This window comes from Oncorhynchus clarkii, chromosome 23 (assembly GCF_045791955.1).
Source record: "Oncorhynchus clarkii lewisi isolate Uvic-CL-2024 chromosome 23, UVic_Ocla_1.0, whole genome shotgun sequence".
NCBI lineage: Eukaryota > Metazoa > Chordata > Actinopteri > Salmoniformes > Salmonidae > Oncorhynchus > Oncorhynchus clarkii.
The window spans coordinates 10,147,127-10,168,972 of NC_092169.1; the positions used below are offsets into that span (position 1 = coordinate 10,147,127).

Below are 21,846 nucleotides of genomic sequence, written 5' to 3' on the forward strand. Positions count from 1 at the left end.
AGGTCAACATTGGATCATTCAGAGATCCTCACTGAACTTCTGGAGAGAGTTTGCTGCACTGAAAGTAAAGGGGCTGAATAATTTTGCACGGCCAATTTTTCAGTTTTTGATTTGTTAAAAAAGTTTGAAATATCCAATAAATGTCGTTCCACTTCATGATTGTGTCCCACTTGTTGTTGATTCTTCACAAAAAAATACAGTTTTATATCTTTATGTTTGAAGACTGAAATGTGGCAAAAGGTCGCAAAGTTCAAGGGGGCCGAATACTTTCGCAAGGCACTGTACCTCATCAGTAAAAGGCTACAAAGTTTGTGTCTCTCACAGGCCCAGAGAGAGGGTTAAAGAGAGAGGGTTTTTAACAGGAAGGTTAGCTACTGTACTGGACTGACAGGTGGCTTTATTGAAGCTCTAACCACAGATGTACGTAATTTAAGTCTTTGGAAGCTTTGGATGTGCACCTGAAACACCAGGTGACTTTACGATGTGCAAAATAAGCTAAGAAACAGTCATCTTTACTCATAGGGCAGCACTATATTGTCACAAACCTCTGCTCTTAAATCAGCTAGTATTCACTAAGTGATGATTTTGTGAGTCTGAGGCCTTTCCCACATTTTGCCAACCATTGGTTCTGTGGCGGTACGCAAAGTCCTCAAACACTTTAAAGATGTTATTTCACAAATTAATTTAATTTTTTAATAAAAGTGTCGTCGGCTCAGCTTTAAAATTCCTGAGCTCTCCCAGGCACGGCTTCGCTGGCACGGGGCAGAGACTGGGGACGACTGAACCCGAGGTTTGGAAAATTCCGTGACAGGCTCTCTCTCTCTCTCTGTCTCTCTCTCTCTCTCTCTCTCTCTCTCTCTCTCTCTTTACTCTTTGAGCAGACCGCACGACACCAGCTAGTGTCAGCAGATCCAGCTGAGCCAATTACACTGGCCTGTTTGTTATTTCAGGGCTGGAGATTTATCGGGCCGACCATTAATCACTGCCAAACGGACACTGTAGTGACGCTTTAGTTAGGTCAGCCTGTCATTTTTTTAGCATGGGGTTTGGACTGCACCCATTTCTCACGTTACGGGAGCCAGTGCGATTTCAGCGCTATGCAGTAGCCCGCTCTCCCCCTGTGGAATGGGTTCCTGCTGTACTCTGAGTCATATAAAAACACACATAGCCTAATTGGGGAGTTCGGGGGTAGGGGCTGGGGATAGGGTGTTGCCAGTGGGGAGGGGAGGGGTTGCACTGATGGTATCCCAATCACTGTGTGGAAGATGCATTCAAGTTTATATGTACTTTATTTAGTAAGATGAAATATCTGACAATTTGAGAAAATGATCTGCCATGGTTGAATATAAAGCCAGATTGTTTATGGTAATAGGAGATTTAGTTTATGGCGAGGAAAATAACATCAAATTATCAATCAAATCACATTTTATTTGGCACGTGCCAAATACAACAGGTGTAGAACTTACATGCTTACTTACAAGCCCCCAAACCAACAATGCAGTTTTAAGAAAAACAAGTGTTAAGTATTTACAAAAATAAACTGAAGTAAAAAAGAAATACATAAAAAAGAAAGAGAAAAATAACAAAATAGAAAAATATCAAATAATTAAAGAGCAACAATAAAATAACAGTAACGAGGCTATATACAAGGGGTACCGGTACAGAGTCAATGTGCGGGGGCACATGTTAGGGCCTTCCTCTGTTAGGGCCTTCCTCTGACACTGCCTGGTATAGAGGTCCTGGGTGGCAGGAAGCTTGGCCCCAGTGATGTACTGGGCCGTACGCACAACCCTCTGTAGTGCCTTGCGGTCTGAAGCCGAGCAGTTGCCATACCAGGCGGTGATGCAACCAGTCAGGATGTTCTCTATGGTGCAGCTGTAGAGCTTTTTTGAGGATCTGAGGACCCATGCCAAATCTTTTCAGTCTCCTGAGGGGGAATAGGCATATTCGTGCCCTCTTCATAACTCTCTTGGTGTGTTTGGACCCTGATAGTTCATTGGAGATGTTGACAAGCTCTCAACCTGCTCCACTACAGCACCGTTGATGAGAATGGGGGTGTGCTCGGCCCTCCTTTTCCTGTAGTCCACAATCATCTCCTTTGTCTTGATCATGTTGAGGGAGAGGTTGTTATCCTGGCACAGCGCTGCCAGGTCTCTGATCTCCTCCCTATAGGCTGTCTCATCGTTGATCAGGCTATCACTGTTGTGTCGTCTGCAAACTTAATGATGGTGTTGGAGTCGTGCTTGGCCATGCAGTCATGGGTGAACAGGGAGTACAGGAGGGGACTGAGCACCCACCCTTGAGTGGCCCCCGTGTTGAGTATCAGCGTGGCAGATGTGTTGTTATCTAACCTTACCACCTGGGGGCGGCCCGTCAGGAAGTCCAGGATCCAGTTGCAGATGGAGGTGTTTAGTCCCAGGGTCCTTAGCTTAGTGATGAGCTTTGAGGGCACTATGGTGTTGAACGCTGAGCTGTAGTCAATGAATATCATTCTCACGTAGGTGTTCCTTTTGTCCAGGTAGGAAAGGGCAGTGTTGAGTGGAATAGAGATTGCGTTATCTGTGGATATGTTGGGGGGCGGTATGCAAATTAAATGGATCTAGGGTTTCTGGGATAATGGTGTTGATGTGAGCTACAGATGTGAGTGCTACGGGTCGGTAGTCATGTAGGCAGGTTACCTTGGGCACATGGTCTGCTTGAAACATGTTGGTATTACAGACTCGGTCAGGGACAGGTTGAAAATGTCAGTGAAGACACTTGCTAGTTGGTCAGCGAATGCTTGGAGTACACGTCCTGGTAATCCGTCTGTCCCTGCGGCCTTGTGAATGTTAACCTGTTTAAAGATCTTACTCACATTGGCTACGGAGAGCGTGATCACACAGTCGTCCGGAACAGCTGGTGCTTTCATGCATGCTTTGTGTTGCTTTGTGTTGCTTGCCTCGAAGCGCGTATAAAAGTAATTTAGCTCGTCTGGTAGGCTGGTGTCACTGTGCAGCTCGTGGCTGTGCTTCCCTTTGTAGTCCATAATAGTTTGCAAGCCCTGCCACATCTGATGATGTAGTGGGGCTTGCAATGACACCCTGTGTAGTAGGATTCAATCTTTGTCCTGTATTGACGCTTTGCCTGTTTGATGGTTCGTCAGAGGGCATAACAGGATTTCAGTGTGGATGTTGCCTGTAGAACAGCTGGTATGTTTTTAAAAAATGTATTTAACTAGGCAAGTCAGTTCTTAACTAGGCAAGACAAATTCTTATTTTCAATGACGGCCTGTTCAGGGGCAGAATGTCCGCACGGGGATTCAAACTTGCAACCTTTCGGTTACTACCCTGTTTTTTTTATACCTTTATTTAACTAGGCAAGTCAGTTAAGAACAAATTCTTATTTTCAATGATGGCCTAGGAACAGTGGGTTAACTGCCTGTTCAGGGACAGAATGTCAGCTAGGGGATTTGAACTTGCAACCTTCCGGTTACAAGTCCAACGCTCAAACCACTAGGCTACTCTGTACAGTCACTGTGAGGACAACGTCATCAATGCACTTATTGATCAAGCCAGTGACTGATGTGGTGTACTCCTCAATGCCATCAGAAGAGTCCCCCTAACATATTCCACTCTGTGCTCGAAAAACAGTCCTGTAGCTTAGCATCTGAGTCATCTGACCACTTCTGTATTGAGTGAGTCACTGGTACTTCCTGCTTTAATTTTCGCTTGTAAGCAGGAATCAGGAGGATAGAGTTATGGTCAGATTTGCGGAATGGAGGCCAAGGGAGTGCTCTGTACGCATCTGTGTGTGTGGAGTAAAGATGGTCTAGAGTTTTTTTTCCCTCTGGTTGCACATGTAACATGCTGGTAGAAATTAGGATAAACTTATTTAAGTTTCCCTGCATTAAAGTCCTCGGCCTCTAGGATAGCCACCTCTGGATGAGCGTTTTCTTGTTTGCTTATGGCCTTATACAGCTCGTTGAGTGAGGTCTTAGTGCCAGCATCGGTTTGTGGTGGTAAATAGACACCTACAAAAAATATAGATAACTCTCTTGGTAAATAGTGTGGGCTTCAGCTTATCATGAGATACTCCACCTCAGGCGAGCAAAACCTTGATACTTCCTTAATATTAGATTTCATGCACCAGCTGTTATTGAGAAATAGACACAGATCACCACCCCTCGTCTTACCGGTGGCAGCTGTTTTATATTGTCGTCGTTCAGGCACGACTCATTGAAACATAAGATATCACAATTTTTATTGGTAGGATAGCCTTGATCTACGCTCATCCAGTTTGTTATCCAATGATTGCACGTTGGCTAATAGGACTGATGGTAGAGGTGGCGGATTACCCACTCGCCGTCGGATCCTTACAAGGCACCCGACCTACGTCCCCGATATCGCCGTCTCTTCTTCATGCGAATGCAGGGATTTGGTCCTTGTCCGAAGTAAATCCTTTGCATCCGACTCGTCCAGTACGAGGTGAGTAATTTCTGTCATGATTTGCAGAAGCTCCTTTTGGTCATTTGAGACGGTGGCAGAAACATTATGTGCAAAATAAGTTACAAATAATGCGAAAAAACACACACAATAGCGCAATTGATTAGGAGCCCGTAAAACTGCAGCCATCTCCTCTGGCGCCATTGAAACATTTAAGATGGTATGTTAGTCTTTAGATGGGATCTATATATAAACATCTGTCACATTGTCAGCTGCCTCTAGTCAGATAAGTCTTTGCATGGTAAATACATTGTCTTACTCAACAGTCATTTCATCTAAATGGATAAAAGGCAGCAATTGTTCCTTATGGGCATAAACAGTACACACACTCACACACACACACACACACTCACATCTGCTGTAACTGGAGCTTGAAGTTGGGCAGCAATGGGATTGTTCAAATTGCAGCCCCAGCGGTAATGGCATAAAGAGTTAAGCATTGCCTGCTGCTCGGCTCTGTCTAAAATGAATTATTAGCCTCATTTTCAGTGGGCAATTTCAGATACAGGAAGGGAGTGGGAGAGAAAACTAAATGACAGAGCAAGGTGATACACTGTGTCATCCAACAGAGAACCCCTTCAATTGCTGAAACAACAAGTGTGACAGACTGATATGAATGGGAGAGGCCATCTCCAGTGTGCTGAGCTGTTGAATAGCTGTTATCTGCTCCTCTTAAAGCTCCCCCGCTGAATAGCCTTGCGGCCCCTTCATGGAAGACACATTGTCTTCCATTTACACTTTACGATGTGGCCGAACAGTCAAGTGGCTTTTGAAAGTGAGATACATGAATAATGCATGGCTTGTGGTTGGACGCGTAGTGGCTTGGAGGATTTTATGATGATTTCCCATCTCATGGTATGTATTTAAGGTTATACTGTACATCTGATATGCTGTACACCTAGAGGTATACTCTCTACTGTGTTGGCAGAGGATATACATATTTTAACCTCCTGTTACACTTCCTTAGGTAAGTAAGTCATTTGCTGACCTGGAAGTGAATGGCTCCATGTCCGTCTACCCAGACAGTCTCTGTGCTATAAATGGAGCAGTCTGCAGACACAACAGCCTCCGCTGGTCTCTGTGAGTCTGTCTGCGTCTTCCTCCGTCTCCCCTCTGGGGCCCTTGTGGCTGCAGTGCTCAGCCAGCCCCAGCCTGGCCACAGAGCTACAAATAACCCCAGTCCACTCTCATACAGCTCCAGTGTGGGACCATCAGGGATATGTCCAGGCATCAGAGAGAAGAGAGAGAAGAGAGAGAGAGAGAGAGAGAGAGAGACATAGATGGTGAGGAGGGGAGACGGAAAGAGGGGACGAAAGGAGAAATACAGTAGCGATGCGAAGTTCGGCTCTTTTTACGGACTTTACTGATTTTTACAACTCTTTCTGTTCAAAAAATTAAAATATTTTTGACTAATTTCTTTCATTTGTAATGCCCGGAGCACGCAGGACCCCCTACTGATGAACAAGAAAGAGTCATGATTCTGCAAGCCTCTCGTTCTCTATAGGGGTATTAGAGCTGTCATTTGTTACTGAGACTTATACAAGTGTGCTTCAAACAATGTACCGTTTTGATTGGTAGGCATAAAAATAGGATTATTTCTCTTAACTTTGAAACGATGTCTTTGGGGCCGCAATTGGACTACATTGTGGACTAGTCTTGGCAGAACACAATGCTTGACTGCAGCGAGGGAGATAAGCACAATATCGTTTGCGAACTGCAACAGCCCCTTAAACGATTAGCTCTCGAGTTTGAGTTTGTTGAGCTGAACATCAATAACATTCAATAATCAATGAATTGCATTCGTTCTTGCACCATGCGATCAATGATCAGTTCGAACATGTATTTTTCTTCTCTATGCTGCCTGCAGCATTAGTTGGTTGGAGCACGCATCCAGAGCCGCTAAGCCGGAGGAGGGCGTATTAATCCCAGGTCAAACGAACAAGTGAAATGAGTGAATCATGACTCTTGAGTCAGTAAAAAGAGTCATTCAAAAATATTGAATTGTTCACAAACTGCACATCACTAAGACACAGTAGAGGTCTTAAAAGGAAAATGAATGCACCTGTACAAGGGCACAATATAACCCCATCTCCTGCCCCCTGCCCCATCCCCTGCCCCCCTGCCCCCCTGCCTCCTGCCCCCTGCCTCCCACCCCCATCCCCATCCCCATCCCATGCCTCCTGCCCCCTGCCTCCTGCCTCCCGCACAAAACGCTTTACTCCATCTTGCAAAACACTTACAGTAGATACACTGCCTATGTTACAATGAATGGCGCCTCAGGCATTCAGCTCCCCATTGGTAGGGATGTCACTGTTGGCTTTAGCCCAGTGTGCAGGGGTGTTGGTGTGCTACCCGACTGATGGAGTAGCAGACAGGGGAGAATGTTTGTGCTCCTAAATCGCTGGGCCTGCAGCCTTCCTGTCAGCCCTGTCCCACCCAACAGACAGCCTGTCAGCAGCTAGCTATGGTCCCCGCCGGCCACTGTCCCCCAGCTCTCCCACACAGACAGCCTGTCAGCAGCTAGCTATTGGCCCCTGCCGGCCACTGTCCCCCAGCTCTCCCACACAGACAGCCTGTCAGCAGCTAGCTATGGTCCCCGCCGGCCACTGTCCCCCAGCTCTCCCACACAGACAGCCTGTCAGCAGCTAGCTATGGTCCCCGCCGGCCACTGTCCCCCAGCTCTCCCACACAGACAGCCTGTCAGCAGCTAGCTATGGTCCCCGCCGGCCACTGTCCCCCAGCTCTCCCACACAGACAGCCTGTCAGCAGCTAGCTATGGTCCCCGCCGACCACTGTCCCCCAGCTCTCCCACACAGACAGCCTGTCAGCAGCTAGCTATGGTCCCCGCCGGCCACTGTCCCCCAGCTCTCCCACACAGACAAACTAGGCGTCCGCTAAGCTGTAGATTGCCGTGTTGGAAGGCTACATGTTTGGCTTCAGACTGCTGTCTTCGACCCCATACAGGGAAACATTGGACCAGTAGAGTTCCACCAGGGGAGCTCAAAAGAAGACCCTCTTTTTCCTTGCAGACTCGCTTTCTCCATACCCCCCCCCCACATCCCTCCAGTCTAGCCTAGCCTGTGTGTTCTCAGCCCATTCCTCTTGCATCCCCCTGCGTCTTCCATGCTGATTGATGTCTGCGTTCTGTCTGAGACGCCCCTCCAGCTTCTCTCTCCATATGCTCCACAGAGCTGCTCCACAGAGCTGGAGAAGTCTACCGTGCCGTGCGAAGGATCTGCTTACATACGGAGGCAGCTCTTATGGAGGCAGAAGAGGGATAGAGGGATGAAGACGGACATGTTTTATCACTGTTGAGGCCAGGGACTCCAAGCTGTGTCAGAGTAGTTAAGGCATGTGTTGAACATGGTGCAGGGGGGCTGTCAGACAACAGCAGAGCCTTAATCACCCAGAAGTAGCTTAATCACCCAGAAGTAGCTTAATCACCCAGAAACCCCAGAAAGTAAAGAGCTACAAACTACTGGGAGGTAACGGCCAAATTAATGCTCAGCCCCCAGAGAGAAACCAGTACGTTTTTTGGGTCACGGTGTGATGAGGTTGATGGAGGCAAACCGGCATAATACAGTGAACGCTAGAGTGCAGAGAGACTGAACGACATGAGAGGCGATGTCTAAAAAGGGACACTCCGCTGGCCGAACTCTGCGTAGTCTGGAGCGATGGCGCAGCGTAGCAGACACAGGAAGCCCTGGTGTGACACGGGGGATTATACTGCAGGTAAAGAACGCAGGACCTTTCAGCAGGCAGCGGCAGTTTGATGGAGAGGTTGACGGTTCTCATGAGTGGAGCCTGATATGTCTATAGGGTCTTAAAGAAGCAGAGCAGGTTGTTAAAGCAGACCTTTTCCCCCATCAGCTCTCCCATGCCAGCATCAGTCAGATCAATGCTCCTTCCTACATGGGAACGGCGCTCCTTCCTTCTACTTGGAAATGACATTTGGCAAACTTGTCTTTTAAATACTATGTCTATTATGTATATAATACAGTTGGCTCACGTTTAAAACCGACTGTCTATTAGTCCTTGGCTTTTGACTACATCATATTAGTTCCCCTTTATGTCCACATCTTTTTTTTTTTATCTTATGGCAAATATTTAGGCGGCCCAAAAGTCTGTAATCCAGTGGTTTTGCCTGCTTTCTGGTTTAGAGGAAAAAGCCCTCTCTCCCCTTGGCCATGCTCCCTGCATCTCTGCCTTGTCTGGTGTGAACAGCTGACAGCCGCAGACGAAATGTTGAGCTCAGGAGTCTGGGGTTTTGGGGAAGTTTGGATGGGTGGGGGGTGGGTGGGTGGGGGGACATGCAAAGTAGTAAAGACAGGACATAGAGAGAGACGTTGGTGAAGGGAAAAGGAAGATGTGAATGGGAGAAAAAAAAGGAAGGGGAGCTGAGGAACTTTCTATAAAGACTTGTGTCACTGAATGCAGAAAAGTAGAAGGGGAAAGGTTGGAGGAGGCTAGTCTGGGAAGGGATGCGGTAAACCTCGTACAGATGTTTGTGATCAATACTCTTCTCTCTGTCTCGCTAGTCTCCTTCTCATTCTCTCTCTCTCTCTCTCCCTCCCCCTCTCTTTCTCTGCCTGTCTGATATGAGGGCTGGGTTTGGTGGTGAGGGAGGAAGGAAGGGGAGAGGATAGGCGAATGGGTGGACGGGTAGGCTGATAGTTTCTATCTCGGTGCAGTGGGTAGCCTGTGACTTCATCCTAAAGTGCAGAGAGGGAGAGAGAGAGAGAGAGAGAGGAGGTGATCTTAGGAAGAGACACAGCAAAAGCATTTTGGGAGAACTTTCTTTCGGACAGAGGTGCCAAAGACCTAGAACATTTGCTAGGTAGGAGACAGGAAAGAAAGGGAGGGAGAAAGTGAGAGAGAGAAATAAGAAGAGGGAGGGGGGGAAGGCAGAGAAAGGGAGGGAGAAAGTGAGAGAGAGAAATAAGACGAGGGAGGGGGGGAAGGCAGAGAAAGGGAGGGAGAAAGTGAGAGAGAGAAATAAGACGAGGGAGGGGGGGAAGGTAGAGAAAGGGAGGGAGAAAGTGAGAGAGAGAAATAAGAAGAGGGAGAGGGGAAGGCAGAGAAAGGGAGGGAGAAAGTGAGAGAGAGAAATAAGAAGAGGGAGGGGAGGAAGGCAGAGAAAGGGAGGGAGAAAGTGAGAGAGAGAAATAAGACGAGGGAGGGGGGAAGGCAGAGAAAGGGAGGGAGAAAGTGAGAGAGAGAAATAAGACGAGGGAGGGGGGAAGGCAGAGAAAGGGAGGGAGAAAGTGAGAGAGAGAAATAAGAAGAGGGAGGGGGGGAAGGCAGAGAAAGGGAGGGAGAAATTAAGAGAGAGAAATAAGAAGAGGGAGGGGGGAAGGCAGAGAAAGGGATGGAGAAAGTGAGAGAGAGAAATAAGAAGAGGGAGGGGGGGAAGGCAGAGAAACCAGGGCCGACTACACCGCCATGCCCACTCGTTGTGCGTCTTGGAATAAAGCATGGCATTGTGATCTGCCAATACCCACCTCTCAGGGAACTTGACTTTTGATGAAGAATTGGAGTGCATCCCAGAGTTTTGTTTGCTGAGCTCTCTCTCCCTCTGTTTTTTCTCTTTCCCTCCTCATGTTTCAGAGACGCCACCGGATTTAGAAGCAGTGGGAGAGAAAGAGAGAGGGAATGAAAGAGAAAGATAAAAGGGGAAAGGAGAGACACAACGGGGGTATATGTGAATAGAGAGGACAACAGTCCTTTCAGTTATTGTTTTGACTGAACTCGTTGTTCGTGATCGTCTGTGACAGGCCACTCAAGGTGTTACTGACTAACCAATGGATACAAGACTGACTAGACTCTCCCTCCCTTCCCTCTTCTTTCTGATGGTGTGCTGTGCGTCCCGACTGGCAGTGGGGAACCACACGGGACGGATCAAGGTGGTCTTCACACCCACCATCTGCAAAGTGACCTGCACAGGGGGGCGGTGCCAGAACAACTGTGAGCTGGGTAACACCACCACCATCGTCAGTGAGAACGGCCATGCCGCAGACACCCTCACTGCCCCCAACTTCAGAGTAGGTGAGTGATCTCTGGTCCAGTTTATCATCACCCTTCCCCACCTGCTTCTGTCTTGTGTTCATCCAATGTGGTCGCTGTCTTGTGTCTGGTGATTAATGCGGTAGAAAGCATCCGGCATCAGGGTGGTTTATTATGTTGAGTGTGTTGGTGCGTGTGCGCATGATCTGCGTTCTGTATGAGGTGTGAAACTATTTTGATGATTGATGTTTACATTATGTGCCGACTGTATTTTCCTGTATAAACGTGTAGTATCTGATTTACATGCTATATACCAGGGATTATCAACTGGATTCAGCCGCAGGACGATTGTTTCTGGAGCGGATGGTCAGGGAGCCAGAATATAATCACAAATCATTTGTATACTGCAAATTGACCGCAAGAAGCCCAAACAGATATCAAATTTGACTAAAACATAATCATTTCAAACCTTGCTTACATTTTCATACGATCTCAAAATGTAAATCACCTGGAGATGATTTCCTGGTGTTTTTACAGTATTTGATGTCCATCAATGATGGTCAGAAAACTTGGGGGGCCAAATAAAATAATTCGCGGACCAAATTAGGCCCGCGGGCTGCCAGTTGGGGAACCCTGCTATATGCAAAATAGAATAGTGACTGTTTCAATACAGGATCACAAAAGGTGGGTGTTCCTTAATGTGTTGCACAGACCCTGGAAAAGTCTAGTATGTTAATCTGTCTCAATCCTTATACGGAGCTCTGTTGCCCCTTGCTCTTGACACAGACATGTGGGAAAACCCAAAGAAAACCAATTCCTGTCTGACTCAGCAGCAAACACAGATAGGAGAGCGCTCGCTCTGCTTCTGTGACTTTAATCATGTTTACATACTGCTTTACTCATCTGATATTTAGAAACTGTATTCTATTTTACTGTATTTTAGTCAATGCCACTCCGACATTGATCGTCCTAATATTTTTATATTTCTTAATTCCATTCTTTTACTTTTAGATTTGTGTGTATTGTTGTGCATTGTTAGATACTACTGCACTGTTGGAGCTAGGAACACAAGCATTCTGCTACACCCACAATAACATCTGCTAAATGTGTGTACGTGACCAATAACATTTGATTTGATGTTGTTACTCAGTTTGTGGTTCAAGATACTTTCTTTAATCATCACTAAATGCCTATATCATGTTGTGAAGTGCATGCAAATTTAGCAGCTTAACTTGCCTTTTCCTGCTCTTTGTGCAGATCTGCAGTCTCGAGCGTTGCTCTGTCCGTGTGACTGTCTCTTTAAATGAGAGCACCTGGCGCAGTATCAGCCTAATGTACCCGTCGAGGCATGCAGTCTGTCCCAGGCCGGCTCTTCCCTACATGCTCAGAGCCAAGAGAGCTATTAAGTAGCACAGACGAGAGCCTAAAAAAAGGAGAGCAACGTTTCATTTACAGTGTGCGGGCCCATCTCCAGCAGCAGAGATGGAATAAACCCATGGTTGTTTATCATACCTGAGTGATGAGAAAGAAGGAGGAGGAGGGAGAGTTTTGCTTCATAATAACAAAAGGGGGGGGGGGGGGGGGGGATGTGTCCCTGCTTGCTACAGGGTGTTGGCTAATTAACACGCTTACCAAGCCCATAACAAGCTTAAGTTGTTTTGTGATTTGTGACTCATTTATCCAGGGCGAGTTGCAACTGTTCTTTTTACCCACTTAACACGGTACTAAATGCCTGTTGGAGGCTCTGCAAAGGAAAAATGTATTTTACAGTCCTGTGGAAAGAGGGTTAGATCATAGTGGTGGGTTGAACTGTGCTGTTCTTACGACATTTTGTGCAATTAAAACACAATACATCCTTTGAGAATATGATAGGAATAATTTGATGATGTGGGTTGGATTGGGGAAAACAAAGGCCTTAAGATGAGGGGGAAAAAAACCTGCCGGTGATTTTAAGCATCCGTCTGATTTACAAGCAGCAGCAGTCTCATTTTCTCCACATTCCTTTTTGGGTTGCTGCCCTGCGTAGTCAGCGCTCAGGGCTGGAGGCCTGGTGGTTTTGGGCCGCCATATTACCCTCTGTCGCCGATGGAGACAGCCCCTCAACTCTCCTGCAGTCCAACTCCGCTAGACTTGTATATGGAAAGAGAGAAGGACCCAGCTGTACAGTCTACTGGCTTGCAGATTGTATAACGGTCTTGTTCAGTTTCCATATCAGCTCCTTACTGATAACGGAATAACATTTCTCCCTCGCATCCTCTCTCTCTCTCTCTCTCTCTTCTTTGTCTCTCTCCACTGTCACAGTATTCTATGGGGGATAAGGGACCCTTTCAGAGTGGTGTTTCTCCAGACCTCAGTGGTCTTTTTGGCATGTTGTGTCCCCAGTTGTGCGCATTGCCTGTCCAAGTATTGTGAGCCTCCTGGATCGGTCCAGGCTTCATATTTAAAAATGGTCACGGCTGCCAGTTCATTTTGTGTGTTAGCTTCGTTCTAGACGATTTCATCAAAATAATTCCTCTGTTTCCTATTATACGGCCATAGCGGGAATTAATACAAATGTATCAGCACGGCGTCTCATTCTTCTCCTCTTCCTATTAACCATGTCACTGTACAGTAATTCACTTTCCACACGCTTAGCGATTGGCCTCTGGGCTTACTCTTGCAATTATCACTTTCCTCTCTCTCAACCAATGAGTGTAAACCTTGGGATGTATTTATATGTCAACTTCCCCATGTTCTCTCATATTTGCTGTTTTTCAGCAACAGTTGTCGACAACCATCCCCCTCCCCACCACCAGCTATACTACCCTTAAAGAGATACTTTGAGATATTGGCAGAGTCAGAGAAACTGATGGATACCATTTGTATGTATTTGTGTCCAGTAGGAAGGAAGTTGGAGGTAGTTTTGCGAGCCAATGCTAACTAGCATTAGTTAGCAATTGTACTAGCGCTAGTTAGCAACTTCCTTCAAACTGCATTCCTCAGAGACAAGGCCATATCCCAAACTATTTAATACAATTCTATTTTGCAATCTGTCTCTGTTGTTCATCCAGTTAAACCTGTACTTGATTGAACTCAAGATGGAGGTGAGATGGAGGGAAGCATTTTATATATACCCCTTTTCTTCACACAGCACCTCTACAAATACATGACATGGCCAAAAGTATGTGGACATCCCTTCAAATTTGTGGATTCAGCTATTTCAGTCACATCCGTTGCTGACAGGTGTATAAAATCGAGTACACAGCCATGCAATCGCCATAGACAAACATTGGCAGTAGAATGGCCGCAACTGAAGAGCTCAGTGACTTTCAACGTGGCACCATCACAGGATGCCACCTTTCCAAAAAGTTAGTTCCTCAAATTTCTGCATTGCTAGAGCTGCCCCGGTCAACTGTAAGTGCCGTTATTGTGAAGTGGAAACGTTTAGGAGCAACAACAGCTCAGTCGCAAAGTGGTAGGCCACACAAGCTCACAGAACGGGACCGTCGACTGCTGAAGCGCGTAGCAAGGTAAAAATTGAAGCAACATCAACACAAGAACTGTTTGTCGGGAGCTTCATGAAATGGCCAAGCAGCCGCACACAATCCTAAGATCACCATGCAGAATGCCAAACATTGGCTGAAGTGTTGTAAAGCTTGCCGCCATTGGACTCAGTGGAGCAGTGGAAACGCGTTCTCTGGAGTGATGAATCACGCTTCACTATCTGGCAGTCTGACGGATGAATCTGGGTTTGGCGGATACCAGGAGAACGCTATCTGCCCCAATGCAGTGCCAAACTGTAAAGTTTTGTGGGAAGGCCCTTTCCTGTTTCAGCATGACAATGCCCCCGTGCACAAAGCAAGGTCCATTTTTTTTGTCGAGATCGGTGTGGAAGAACTGGCCTGCACAGAGCCCTGACCTCAACTCCTTCGAATACCTTTGGGATGAATTGGAATGCTAACTGCGAGCCAGTGTTCGACCTCACTAATGCTCTTGTGGCTGAATGGAAATAAGTCCCCACAGCAATGTTCCAACATCTAGCCTTCCCAGAAGAGTGGAGGCTGTTATAGCGGCAAAGAGGGGACCAACTTCATATTAACGCCCATGATTGTGGAATGAGATGCTTGACGAGCAGGTGTCCGCATACTTTTGGCCATGTAGTGTATGTCCCATTTCAGGGAAGAGGTAAAGAAAGAAGCCGATAGATTTCCCCGGCTCTCAGGACAATTTCCATAAATGTTCTAATTCCTCAGGTAACCTGTTCAGTTTTTACAGAGGTGAGAAGGACCGGAATGGAGGGGTTCCCATTCCATTTTTTGGACGTCCATGTTGACTTTGGGTGGAGGTAGTTGTCTGGAGGCCTATGTGTCTGGAGTCCTGCATGAGACTTGATTAATGAGCATTACACACTAATAGTGCGTTTAGGCTTTCACTGGACCAAAGGAGTGTAATCAGGTGTTTGGTCGGTGCCTAATTGAAAGCATGTGAGGCTCCCGGGGAAAGAAACAAGTCTGCAGCTCTCTCTCTGTCTGCCTTGTAAAGGAGAGTGCCAGGTATTTAACTGAAACACTTTCACTGAGTTTTATAGGCTCCCTTCTCTCCCACGTACGCAAGTTATGGCTGGGTGATCATCTGGTGAAGAATAAAACCTGTAGCTATGGAGGAAGGGGAGAGTCCAGCGGTTGCCAGTGGCGGAGCGTGCTGGAGAGTTTATGAGCTGTGCAGCTCCAGCCTTATATGGAGCTGGAGATGGCTGGAGTCAACTGCTCCTCTGGTATCTGTCATTTCCTCCTTGTCAGATTTCATTAGTTTATAATCACCGCACTGTCATTTCCTCCCTCCAAGTTTTGTTTTCTTCTTTGTAGATTGCATTTATTTTGTCATCCCTACCTGGGAGGCAGGGAAGCGCTGCCCTGTTTTTACAGTCTCAGTGGATGGGCTGCCTGCGGTGGAGTGGGAAGCGATGGGGGCTTCTCTGGTTGCCAGATCCTGTGCCCGCAGTAAACACCAGGCACTAGCCTCTCTCGTGAGTCTAGGGTTGCCTTGTCTGGGCCAACCTGCCTCACTGCTCTAACCACTAAGTGTGATTTTTCTGTGAAATGCCAGACACCACGTCTTAAAATCTCATTAGGCACCCAGGGGCCCTACACTGTGTTGCTGCTGACCCAGCCTCCTCTAATCACACATCCCTGGCCCGCGGAAGGAGCACAGCAGCCTGCATTAATGAACAACTTCCAGGGCTCCAGGGCTCCGGTCGTCCCTCTCTTTCCCTCTCTCACTTTCCACTCTCAACCATTTAGTGGATGAGGAGGAAATTAGTCAGTGTGGTTGTGTGTGTTCGTCAGGGGCGCCACTTTGGCTTTAGAAGTGGGGGGGACATAATTATAATTTTTTTATTTTTTATTATCCAGTTGGATAAACATGCCAAACAGCCTACCGACCTCTCGGAGGCGTCTGCGTGGTCCTAAAGCACACCATTGCCTCGTTTGGATCACATTCCAGTGATAAAACTGGGGGGGACAAAATGCAATTCCGGAATGTGTCGGGGGCATGTCCCCCCCGTCTCCAGTGAAAGTTGCGCCCTTGCCGTTAGGGTATTTGTGTTAACTGTATCTGTGTACATCTGTGTGTGTGTGTGTGTGTCCACAGACCACCAGGTGAAATAGTCTCCTTAAACTCTTTTACTCTGTGGTAGTCAAAAGGAAACATCTGGAGCGCATAAGACTGTGGCTGATTTTGGAACTGAGGTACTGAGGTCACTCTCTCTGACTCAGCTGATTAAGGCATTTAGGCCGTTCATATTTTTTAAACCTTTGCAGTGATCATAAAACCAAACCATGTATCACTGCTGTTATGACATGTTAACATTGCTATTAATTGTACAAAAAAAAAATGTAAAAAGAATATTGAACATTTTGTGACTACTACGATGTGTGGATTAATTTCCTTTGAATGCTCTTACATTGATTTCCCTTAAGTGGCTGACTATCAGTGGTCAATCAGATCAGGTCTGATAAAGTTAAATGGCTGTTTGAAAGAGTGGGTTTTCCCTTCCCACCCTGTGATGTTTTGGCACACACAGCTCCAGTAGCTTGTTTTCCGCCCACAACAAGATGAGTGTGTAACCATTATGGTGTGGTTAGTGGTTCTAGGGGATGGGTTGACAAAACACGTTCTATCAGATGAAGTTGGGTGGTTTTGGGGGTCATTCACGCCGGTAAGCAGTCTATGTAGTTATGATCTCATTAGGCTCTGGGAACCACAGCTGTGGCTTCTGGTGGAGGCTCTATGGCATCATACTGAGGGCTGCGGAGGAGGAGGGCAAACCGGATGTCAGTCAACAAGAGACACAGTTACTCATCACATTAGGCATTGTGATTGACATTTTTAATGCGCGAATGAACCTCATTCAAAGAGACTGGAGGTGTCGGGTCACGTGGTCAGGAAAAATGACCGACCCTACGTACTCATCCAATTCGGTTTGATTTGGGGCCCACCAAACCCATGATTATCATGTGTAGATCCTGCTCTGTTCAAATGACCAGTCAGTACAAATGTGGCAAATGGCTTGTCAACCAGTTTGATTAGCCATATATACTCTCTCAAAGCACATTTTACATCGATGCTGTCTCTTCCAGACACCCCATATGTCAACAATAACCCGTTGTCCCTGAGATGCCTAGCAAACAGGATGTCACCTGATGCTCCTAATGCCACCAGCTGCATGGTAATGACATGGGTCAGACCTGGGAGGGGACTGGTGCTGGGGAAGGGCAGAGTCAGAGAGGACTTCAAACAGAACTCTAGAGCAGGTCCCTGTATGGGCCAGATAGGATCAGAGGCAGCCGGAATGTGAGGTTTGGGAGCGGTGTTGTAGTCACCATAATGAGAGGGTTGGGGAGAGGCAGATTTATTACAGCTGTCATTGTGTCACCGCTGCAAATCCTAACAAACCTTGCCTGTCCCTTTTCTAGGAAAAACACACTAAATGAAAGGGAAAAAACGTGGATACAATATGTGGGCAGTATGGTAGTGACCCGGAGGCACTGAACACAAAGACTATAGGTCACAGGGCAAAGAGCTACTATATACTAATGTTGTTGCTATAGTTGGAACATGTATAACTTTCGCTATAATAAACTTGAATGCCTCTTTCGAGGAATTTGGAACACCATTTTCATTTTGAAACACTAGCGCGAGGCTAATGTCTACGGTTGCCTCTGAAGGTCTGAAAAGTGTGTGATTTACGTCAGAACACGTAACACCACCAGGAATTTCTGCTGTGTGTCTTTGTTTGACATGCTTTACTACAACGTTGCAATAGAGTGCCAGAAGAGGCGTGATTACTAGTTCTCTCTCTCGCTCAATTGAGCAATCGACTCGCGGTTTGCTGAGGAGATTCCTGAAATGGTCGAAAGGGCGACAGACCAGGAAGCCTAGACGGCAGAGACTGTGGTGTTCCCCGTAGGCAGCAGGTATTCCCATTTGAGAGAGAGAGAGCAAGAGAGAGAGACCGCCTCTCTGTCTGCTGGTTGGACTGACAGCTTGATTCATGCTGGCGACCCACACGCCATTGACAAATATTTCAAATACACTGGGGGGGGGGGGGGGGATTCAGTTCCCTCAGACCTTTTCAGAGGACGGCACGGCAAACAAACCCTCCACAGAAGGTCCTTCAGCCTCGCAATTATTGAAACTTACTGCCTGAATGGAGCCTTTAATGTTCTCCTTTGGATTCTATATTTCTCATTTGTTTTTGTTTCTTTAAATCTGGCGTGTGGCGCGTGGTGAGCTGAGGGGTGTGGTGGCATGTGCGGCGCGTGCGGAGACTAGCTGGAGATATGAAGAAATTCCTTTGTGGATGAATACGCCTTGGGTGACTGACAACTCTGAGACAGAGAGAGAACGTGAAAAGTGAGACTGTAGGTGTGAATGATGGTTTGAGAGAGATAGTAAAAAGAATGGAACACTTACTCAATTTTGAGTATGAACATCAAGGCATTTCTGTGTCATTGCCCCCTCTGGAGAGTAATACTTTCCTGGTCACACCTCTGTCATTTGGTTTGGGTCTTAGCCTCAAGCAGCCTTATCTGGGCCTGAAGACTCCCTCAGAACCAGGCTGAGCTCTTCATGACTGTCAGAGTCCGGATGGAAAACACACCCTAGGGCTGAATACATGAATACATCACAGGCTCCTCAATTAATCCAGGTTTGCTGAGGAATTATGCAGTCTCCAGGCATAATGGATCATTTGCCATCCCCCTCCTTGCTTCTTTGTGATGAATATTGATGGCGGGGGAGCCAGGCAGTGTTTGGACACTGAGCTGAATGTGTAATGGCGTAGAACCCCGGAAGACGAGGACGGAGATGTGAACGATGGCTGAACAACACAGGCTTTGTTCTCCTGGGTCTGGATGGATCCATCATGCTTTTTAATGTTGCAGCTTGTGATTCCGGCTTCATATCTTTGTGTGCCAAAGCACAAACCTCCTAGAGGAGGTCTTTGGCATATGGACGCTGGAGTGGGAGAGAGAGAGAGAGCACTCAGAGAAGAAAACAATATTGGAAGACGATAACTCTTGGAGAAATGTCAAACAAAGTTCATAAACAGTGGTTGTTTTGTCTACTTGCTCTTTATTTAAAGGTTGATCAGCCTCCGAGTTAAAAAACGTTTCCAACAATAAACTGCTGTGAAATGCTCAGAGTGTGTGTGTGTGTGTGTATTATCATTGGGTTCGCTGTCACCTGTGGACACAGCTGGCTAAACTTCACGTTCTTTGTGTTCTTTAGTGGTGTGCCATCTTCCCTGCATGAATGGAGGGAAGTGCAGTGCCAGGGACAAGTGTCAGTGCCCGCCTACCTTCACAGGGAAGTTCTGTCAGATGCCTGTTCAGAACGGGAATGGGCAGCAGCGCCAGAATGGACAGCAGCAGACGTCCCAGATTCACTCCACTCACACTCTGCCGCTCACCTTCAGCAATGGACAGAACCCTGGTAAGATAGAGTCCAGAAACATGGAGTTAAGGATGATTTTTTGAAAATTTTAGTTTTCATCCACAGGCATAGAGGTACAAAAATGAAGGAGTATCCAGTAAGTGTACATCCAGTAAGTAAGTGCAGGGAACATTAAGTTCCTCTTTTCAATAACGTTGACCCAACGTTTCCTCTTTCCCTTGTCTCCCCTAGTGAAATATGCCCCCAGCATCGTGAACATCCACGTGAAGCATCCCCCAGAGGCCTCGGTGCAGATCCACCAGGTCTCCCAGCTGGATGCCAATGGGCAGAATAGCCACTCCCAGACCCAGTCCCACTACACCTACCACCACTCAGAGAGCAGCCAGAAGATCCAGCAGCAGGGACACAACATCATCTACCCCAACCTGCAGAGCTACGTACCCCAGTATCAGCCTGTCTCCAACAGCCAGCTGGGGCGCTGCTTCCAAGAGACCACTGGCACACAGGTCAGAGAGGGACTAGGGGGGAGGGGAGGGATGGAGAGAGAGAGAGGAGGGATGGTGGTGAAGAGTGGGGTAGAGAGAGGATAACTGGAAGTGTTGAGAGTGCAGATTGAGAGTATTGGAAGACAAGTTAGAGAAGGACAAGTGGAAAGGTGGGGGTTGGATAAAGAGAGTGGAAATAAGAGGGGGAGAGTTTGTTAGGATTTGTGGTTAATGAGTACTGCTTCAATGCCAGCCATTTATCATTCTTTGCATTGGAAAAACTACAATCAAAGTAGCTGTTTGTGCATCAAACTAATCTACGCTAATCTAAATTGATGTGTGTTTAAAGGGGGGGGGGAAACAACCATGCCTCAATTTAAATCAATGCAGGTGTAAGAGCCTTCCTGTAATTTTTCAGCCTGCTTTATACCCAGAGAATAAAGATCTTATCAACACCAAGCAACTTTTCCCATCTTAATAGTCCCTTAACCCAGGTCAGTGCTTAAATACATCCAAAGTTATTAGCAGCATTGGCAACTCGCCCATCTTATCCACTCCAGATCACCATTCAATTTGGTTTGCATTTTGCAGTCAAATGGACGTTGTGGTGATAAGGCTCCATCAGCAGGCGAGGCGCCGACGAGTGTTCCCTTATCAGTGTGTGTCCATCTGAGGGAGGCTTGGCGACAGGATGTGTTCTATAATAGAGCTGTTCTGTCTGAGAGTTGGAGTTGGAGTGACAGATGGGCATTGTGTGATGCTGATGGCTCACAAGCCCATGTCGTGAGGCGTTGTTGTGCAGCTTTTTTTTATTACTTCAGCCAGCCAAATAGAGGAATATGGAGGGAGTTTTCTCCCGGCTGAAAATACTGAACTCGCTCACTCAGTCTTTCCCTCTGCTGTTCCTTCCCTCTCCCTTTCTCTATTTCTCTCTCTCTCTTTCTCTTCTAAATGCCAGTGTGGCAAGGCCCTCCCTGGTCTCAGCAAGCAGGAGGAATGCTGTCAGAGCATCGGAACATCCTGGGGGTTCCACAAATGCCAGAAGTGCCCAAAACCATGTAAGTACCGATGTAATACAAGTAACACTCTTTGACCGGTGTAGATTATAATGCTTGGCCTTTATCAGAAGGGGAATGGGGAGTGAGAGAGACTGTCGTGGGATAGACAGGCAGCGACAGAGACAGATGAACTGTACACCCAATTAAGGACGTCTCAGCCCAATGAAATTTGTCTCAGCTTATGTGAGTGCTGTGTGGCTATTTGCTGCCGAGACACAGTAGTTGAAGATAGATCCGGTAATGCACCTTACTGGCACTGTGGAAGCAGTTTACTGGCATGTGCAGTTTCTCACTTCCTAACTGCTTCCAAGAAAATTAGTTTTTTTGTGTCGAGACAATCAACACATTGGAACCCAGCTTCTGCCAAAAAAAAGGAGGGGTAATGGTTTTTCACAGAGAATGACAGAGAAGGGGGCAGAAGGAAATGATGGGCGGGTGGGGGGGAGTTGGAGAAATGGTAGAATTCAGTGAAGACACGCAAGTGTGAATGTGCTGACTCACATAGCAAACAGACCCAGACCAGACACAGACCCACAGTTATGTTCCAACAACCGGACCCCTGGTGTCCAGTCCACGGACTCACCTCATGGTAATCCTCTAATAACTTTCTTGTGACCTTTTACACTCGTGGAAATTGGCCTATATGGGTAGGGCTAAATGTTCATGTTTATTGCAGAAGAAGTATGAAAAGCATATGCAGGCATGGTAGCAATTGAAACGGAACAGTTTGGAGATTATGGGAAAATGATTAGGCCAAAGTTGAGGACACAACAGTTCACCTGGGACACAAAACTGAATCCAAATATCACACTGTTGATTTTACACACATTTTACATTTACTGTACTTTTCGTCGCGTTTGTTGATAACGAAATCTGAAAATACTC

General features: G+C 46.8%; 1 protein-coding gene across 7 annotated transcripts in view; it reads left to right on the forward strand.

Annotated features, from left to right (window-relative positions):
* LOC139381140 (latent-transforming growth factor beta-binding protein 1-like) overlaps positions 1-21,846 on the forward strand; it is a 135,389-nt gene that overhangs the window by 48,536 nt on the left and 65,007 nt on the right. For all 7 annotated transcript variants that reach the window (XM_071124477.1, XM_071124478.1, XM_071124479.1 and 4 more), the window contains exons 5-8: positions 10,359-10,526; positions 19,254-19,457; positions 19,650-19,924; positions 20,862-20,961. In XM_071124477.1, the coding sequence (XP_070980578.1) occupies positions 10,359-10,526; positions 19,254-19,457; positions 19,650-19,924; positions 20,862-20,961 (747 nt within the window). The remainder of the gene's footprint in view (positions 1-10,358; positions 10,527-19,253; positions 19,458-19,649; positions 19,925-20,861; positions 20,962-21,846) is intronic.